General features: G+C 29.9%; 1 protein-coding gene across 1 annotated transcript; it reads left to right on the top strand.

Moving 5' to 3' along the window:
- The first annotated feature begins 2258 nt into the window (after positions 1–2258).
- On the top strand, positions 2259–7363 carry LOC130825481 (AP-1 complex subunit sigma-2-like). Its single transcript, XM_057690733.1, has 7 exons — positions 2259–2450; positions 2915–3001; positions 3168–3259; positions 5994–6102; positions 6190–6225; positions 6315–6401; positions 7037–7363. Exons 1-7 carry the CDS (start codon positions 2448–2450, stop codon positions 7106–7108), a joined length of 486 nt encoding a protein of 161 aa, XP_057546716.1. The 5' UTR covers positions 2259–2447; the 3' UTR covers positions 7109–7363.
- The last annotated feature ends 266 nt before the right edge of the window (positions 7364–7629 follow it).

The following is a 7629-nucleotide window of genomic DNA, read 5'->3' as shown; positions in this document are numbered from 1 at the left end:
GTCTTTAGTTTGTTGTCACCATATTTTTTTATTTTCTAATAATTTAACATTTGTCCTTAGTTTGTTATTAAGCATATCATATTAGTATACTAACAACAAACTAAATGCAAAGGTTGAGTTATTAAAAAATAATTAATTTAAATTTGAGATTATTCACAACAGATAGATAAAAAATTAAATTATTAATATTATTTTTACTTTTAAGTGAAAAGAATTATGCACTATAAGAATTGTGTGGCAAGTGAGAGGCAAATAACATCATGCATTCATGCAGCGTCAACTATCAATTTTTGTTTGCATTAAAATGGGTTTGACTTGGGTTTTAGAGTAGAAGCCACATGCTAAGAATAAGTGTATGAGAGATACATACATAATGTCTAATTAATCCATGATAAGTAGATGGCACATGCAATTCTTCAATACATTTTTTTATGTATATAGAAGTATAAGATTTTTTGTGTGGTATGTCAACACATGGTATATATACATGGAATAATTCTATGGTGTTGTCTTGATAAAATCTTAGAGAATTTGTTGCAATTTTGCTTTTAGTTTGGAGTGGACTTTTTAGCATGTAATAGTCTTGACTTTCTATTATTTTGTAATACTTTTATTTCAATTTGTATTAAGATTGCCATAAAGTGTATTTTTAGAAAAAAAATTATATTAGTACTTATTTTAATCATCTTTTTAATATTTTACATCCATTTAGGATACTTAATTGTGTATGTTTGCCAAAGATACATTGCCTTGAATGACAAAATACATTGTGCAACATTATCTCAATACAAATTACATACATAAATATGAGCGTATTGACACTCATTGGTGTGCAAAAAATGACATTGTTACTCATTTTAATACTTTAGAAAATTTTACTCTAAAAAGCTATTGATGATTCTCTATTCCAAAATTTTTGGTGTCAATGTCAAAAACATTTCTTAAATTGATTTTTTTTTTTAAAAAAAAAAATAGTGATTTTTTCTTGTTAGCAAATGATCATTTAAAACCCACTATTTTTAGTTTCTTCTAATAAATTTTCCAAAATCATTTTTAGATATAATCTCATTAATTTTACTTTTATATTCTCTCTCTTATATTTCTAAATATTTCACTTTTTAATTCATTATGCACTACTCATAAATCTTTATGCCACAAATAAACAAAGCAAAGTGGATAAAACGGAGTATTTGAATTTTTTTTTAACATTGCTTGTTGTGTAATAATATTCTCCATTTTAATAGAAATTCTTCATAAATTACTATTATTTACTAAGACTTTCTTAAATTATAGTACTGAAATTAAATTCTTAAAAATTTGAAATTTAGGATTTTTTTAAGTTATCATTAGAATTAAATTTTAATTGAAATTCATAATGTACGAAAATTTAATTCCCTTACTAATAGTTGAACAATATTGTTGGTTGGCCATAGAAATTTTAAATTGACACATGAATTATAATCACCAAGAGGTTCTAAGGTGATTAAATTTCTACACGTTGTAGGAATTAATTTTTCTTGGAATTAATTTCTATGTTAATTATTAATAGGAAAAATTACCTAAAATAATCCAACATATTCGTGATTTTTCGATAATAATCCCACCTATTGATTAATCATGAATAATTCTAATTTTGAGGGCTATTTTCCAAGGGTAAACCAGTAACCGGATGACTTGTTATAGCAAGTTTTATTTTTTAAAAAAAAAGATAAATTAAAATAAAATGTTAAAAAGTTGTTCAAAAAAATTTATGATTTTTTTTATTATTTAGAATTTTTTTATGTAAAATTTTAAAATTTTCTCTAATTTTAAATTAATTTTCAGTTTACTTTTTTAGTGAATTACTTACTATAGCAGGTCATCGGGTTACCCAAATTTACTCTAGGCTAATACCCCTTAAAATTGAAATTATTCATGATTAATCAATAGGTTAGATTATTGTAGGAAAATTACAAATAGGTTAAATTATTCTAAGTAATTTTTTCTTATTAATAACATAAATTAAATTAACATAAATTGTCTTATATTGAGCTCGAGTCGGGTTATAATTTATGATACTTTGATGTCACATAAAGTATTTCATCCAAACTATTATATCGATTTTAAGTCATATTATATTATCAGATCGAATTAAAATTAAATTTTATGTCTATAATAAATTTTTATTCTTTATATTACTCTAATCAACTTTAAAAGTCAAAGTCGGATTTTTATTATTCAAGACGGTCCAAGTAAATATTAAGTTAGAATTTGTTTTGAACCCTTTCTAAATGACATACTAAGTTCTAAGACTTCTAACCATGAATTGGACATTCATTGAGCAAATGAGCATTGCGATCCCCAAATCGTAAAAATTAAGAATTCCACTTCAACAAGGTGAAGCAGTTTAAAATCTTCCAGATCCCGGTTTCTTTTTTCTCCCAGATTTGTTACAGGACTTCGTCAAAATGGTCAGCCACCTTCTCTCTCCTTCATGTTGATTTCTCTAACGATTTATTTTTAGTAACAAATCGATTTATGTAATATGATTGTGCTCAATGATGCGTTTCCTCGTTAATTTACTTTGATTTGAACTTGCTGCAAGTTTGATCTATGATGTAGCATAGTTTATGCATTTTGTTATAATGTCATTGAAAATGATCAATTAGATCGTTATTTCATAAACAGTGATTAACCTGGATATATTACTTATATACTCTATCAAAACTTTACTCGTTTTGCAAGGATATTGGTGAATTCAAATATTTCACCCTATTTTCGATTGATTCTAATCTTGTTCGTCATTTTTAGGGAATAATTGTTGATTTATGAATTGCAATTGTTAAATTCTTCTTATTTTAAGACATATCTAATTGGTTGTTGCATTTTGCAAAACTGATTTATGGAATGTGAATATATCGAATTTGATTTTCAGATTCAGTTTGCTGTTCTAATTAATCGGCAAGGGAAAGTTAGGTTAACAAAATGGTATTCGCCTTATGCTCAAAAAGAAAGAACAAAGGTACATTTTTCAAGTTCATTCATTTTTTAAAAAAATTTCCTTTACGTGTTCCTTTTTTTTTTTTTTAGTTAATAGTTATGAATAATATTGCTGGTAAAATGAATGTTGGTACGGATTTAGTTTCTTGGATTAGTGTTTTAATGAAATTCTGCAAATATTTATGAAGGTTCTCCGTGAACTGAGTGGATTGGTTCTAACTCGAGGTCCAAAACTCTGTAACTTTGTGGAATGGAGAGGATTAAAGGTTGTTTACAGAAGGTAATGCATGTATGTTTTAAGTAGTGGCAAACAACAAAATGGTGATATATGTGAAAGTATTCTTGTTTCTGTTTTGCACTCAATGAACACTTGTGATAGTGTTCTTACGTAGAAAATGTGATGACCGATTGACCGTGATTTGTTACATATCTGACTTCACCTGCTGAAATGCATGAGACCTTTGTCTTTTCAAAATTCATTTGCAAAATTTTGGAAGAGTAACTGAATAATCTCACTTAAATATTGTTGGTTTGGCGTGGACATGTAGAACACTGTAATTTCGTGTTACTTATAGCCTGTTGAGGCCTTGAGGGTTTGATAGATCATTCATGCTTGCCAAACTTTACTCATGACACGTAAATTTAGGTATTAATCATTCAGGAAATGTTTTTTATGGTGAAGTGACAGTCTTCTATGGAGAGTTGCAAAGCTGTAGGAGTCCATTGAAACTTGGAAATGACTTTGTGATGCATCAGAACCAATGGAAGACATCAGAACCAATGGAAATTACCCCCACCTTGGTATACTGGTGAATCAAAGAATTATGAATAAATTGTGTAATTTCTTGGGGCTGATAGGTTTATTAGGTCTCATTGGGGCAATGTTCCTGGCAATTGGAGACAAAATACGTTGATTCTGTGATTTTCATTTGTCTTTGCCTTTCTATTTGAACTACAAAGATTTTGTTCTAGGTTTGACCTTCCTTGTCTGGATTTTTCATATTATAAGTACTTGTGTTGAACCTTTTTACATGTTGACATGAGTTTGAGTACTTTGAATTGGACATATAACATATTTTTTTACTGAAATGGCTAATTTTTGATCCTAGATACATGAATGTGTCATACATGAGTGACTGAGTTTAAGGAGATAAGGGTCAAACTATATGCTGAAAGTTCCGTCTGAATTAAATTCCAGCCTTGAGCAGTTGAGCTCCTGTCACTTTTTGCCTATCATTTTATCAGTTTTTTGGGGAACCGGTTTGGCTTAGGGAGCTCTTCTGTTTCTGTTTAGATTTATTTGAACCCTCAGTTTTGTCCTAAATCTTTTAAATCACCTTGAGTGTGCTACTATACTCAGGAATACAAAAAAGACGTACATTTCCTTTGATGAGGGTCTCAATTAGGGCAATGCTCCTGGCAATTGGAGATAAAAAACGTTGGTTCTGTGATTTTCACATTTCTTTGCCTTTTTATTTAAAATTTCCCAAACGTAGGAACTTGCTTTAAGTTGAATAGGATCTCATTCATATGTACCTATTCTTTGATGTGGCCTCCTCATGAAATCATGAAAACATTTTGTTATTGCAAGTGGTAAATTCCTCTTTTCTGTTGTTTACTTATTATTATTGCAGCCACCAAAAGAGGGTTGGGTTAAACTAAATTGATGCAGCATGTTATTCGAAAAGAGAAGAGGATTGGGTGTTGTAGCCAGAGACCTAAGGGGGAATGTTTCAATTAGGCAGTGACCACACCTGCTAATCCGACTGAACTAACCCGAAATAAGTGGGTTTGGGTTGAGACTTTTTACCTAACTAATTAAATGGAAATAAGTTTATTAAATGGGTTAGGTGAAGGTTGAAATTTTAAACCTTAAACAAATTTGTACAAGCCACTTACTAAACGAGTTAATTTCAAGTCAAATCAGTATAACATGAACTTAATTCATTTAACATTTTCCTATTTTTCATAGTAAATACAAAGTAAACAACTCATAAACTAAAAGTTTAACATTGAGGCCTAAAAAATAAGATGTAGTCAATGTTAAAATTCCCAAAATAGAATTAGAAAAGTTTAAACGGGTTGTGTGGGTCAAAATCAAGTTGACCTCATATTCTCAGGGTTGTGATTTTTGACTTGCTTCATAGATGGTACTTCTGAACTTGCTGGAGCTCATGTGGCTGAATGGGCTGTGTCACTTGTCAACGGGGCGGGGGCTAAAATCAGTATTTAAACAAAAAAAAAAGGGGAGCTAAGATTTGGACCCTCAACCTCTAGTTTAAAAACTAAGGTCTCAATCACTAAGCCACATATTTTTGTTGTAATGGTAATATACAACACTTTGCTTTTATCTAATGACCGAAAAAATTTAAGGGGGCCGGGCCTCATTCATCCTTAAGTTAGATCCGTCATTGTCACTTGCAAAGCACCGAAATTGGAAGAAAATCATTTGTGAAGGTGATATAATAATGGTTATTGAGGCTCTCAACAACCACAGTAGAATGTCCTTGCACTTCCAAGTCATCATTAAGAATACTGTTTCTTCAAAGAACTGTTTTGATTTTTAACTTTTCCCGAATGTAACTCAGTTGCCCATAGATTAGTTAAGTGGGCTCTATTAATGTCTTTGGAGACGATGGGTGGGATGATGGAGGTCCAGTTTGGAATTCTGACCTTGTGTTGGCCGATTCTACTTAATAATAAGCTCAACTTTCACTACAAAAAAAAAAAAACTCTCGAATAGGTGGCATAATTGATCTCTTGTTTCCTTTCGGCTTACAAAACCCGTATCATTAAGTTATCTTCATCTTATCATTGAGATTTGATACGTGTGCTTTTTGACTTTCGGAAGCTGTTTAGTATCTAGTATCTACTCTTGCCATCTTGTATCGTCTATCTGAATACATGTTAAATATGCTCAATTGTGTTGATTTTCTTATTAATGAACCCATATACTAGCTTTGGATCCTTCAGCTGCACTAAGACTCTTGTTTATATTTGTCTTACGTATGCAGGTATGCTAGTTTGTACTTCTGCATGTGCATTGATCAGGTAGACAATGAATTAGAGGTCCTTGAAATCATTCATCACTTTGTTGAGGTTCTAGACCGCTATTTTGGCAGTGTAAGTTATTTGACTTATCTCTTGGTAACATTTTTCATTTCGGTTCCTTCAGATATATCTCTAAGAGCTGATTGAATTCCATTTCAGGTTTGTGAATTGGATTTGATTTTCAATTTTCACAAAGTAAGAGAATGTCCTAAACATAATCTTTCCCATAGTATTCTATTTTTAAAGACACTATTGTGATATGTTTTCTGTTATGACTATGAAAGGCATACTACATACTTGACGAAATTTTAATTGCTGGTGAGCTGCAAGAATCAAGCAAGAAAACAGTTGCGCGGTTAATTGCTGCACAGGTACAATTTTTACCTTTATGCACGAACTCCTATGAGCTACTCTTGTGACTAGTGAGAGGCTGTTTCTCAATGAGATAACCTCAAAATAAAGAGTCCATATGTTAATAATTCTCTTAGTTAGGTTCAACCCATTTATGAGAAATGTCTCACGGTAAGACCGTATAATGCAAAATGTTGATAAATATGAGGAAAAATTATCTAGGATAATCCAACCTATTCATAATTTCCCTACAATAATCCCACCTATTGATTAACCATGAAAAATCTCAACTTTGAGGAGTATTTTTCCTAGAGTAAATCGGATGACTTGCTATAGCAAGTTTTATTTTTTTAAAATAAGATATTGAAAAAAATGCTCAAAAAAAATTTATGATTTTTTTTAATTATTTAGAAATTTTAATGTAAATTTTCAAAATTTTTTCCTAATTTTAAATTAATTTTTAGTTTATTTTTTTGATGAATTACCTATTATCAGATTACCCAAGTTCACTCTATGCAAATATTCTCTAAAGTTGAGATTATTCATGGTTAATCAATAAATGAGATTATTGTAGGAAAATCATGAAAAGATTGAATTATTGTTGGTGATTTTTCAATGTGTGATATAATGATATTATTGAGCATTTGATTTATAGGATTCACTGGTCGAGGCCGCTAAAGAACAAGAAAGCTCAATCAGTAATATAATTGCACAGGCTACCAAGTAGGTTGCAATCACCTCTATGTTTGATTATCATGTGATCAGATATACCAAGGTTAATCTCCTGCGCAGTTGTCAATTTCTAAAAGTTTCTCCTTTTTTTAGAGTATAATTGTAATAATAATTATTGTTTTTTGCTCTGAGTCGATGATTTCTTTGTGATTATAATTTGCTTTGTCATTTATTCATTTGTTTTTAGAATGTTCTTTTGGCTTCGAATTTGAGGCAGTTTGGCTTCTGTTCTACTCCCTCCTTTTCTAAATCATGTTCTCAATTGCCAGTTTTATTTATTATTTCTATTAAAATAAACTTTCTATTTTAATTTCATATTTTTGGTCATAGTTAACTCTTTTTTTACATTGGTTGGACAAAATTGTCCTTTTTTTTTAATAAATCTCAAAATACTATTCTAGTGGTTTCCTTTTCTACATGTTATAATTAAAACCAATATGAAATATCTAATTTACAAAGAATTGTATTTATGTTTATCTATTTTAATTCTATTTTATTTTATTTATCTGGTCCTAT

Source organism: Amaranthus tricolor, chromosome 1 (genome assembly GCF_026212465.1).
Source record: "Amaranthus tricolor cultivar Red isolate AtriRed21 chromosome 1, ASM2621246v1, whole genome shotgun sequence".
Taxonomy (NCBI): Eukaryota; Viridiplantae; Streptophyta; class Magnoliopsida; order Caryophyllales; family Amaranthaceae; genus Amaranthus; species Amaranthus tricolor.
Note: the sequence above shows the minus strand (reverse complement) of the source record. Positions and strands in the feature narration are given on the sequence as shown.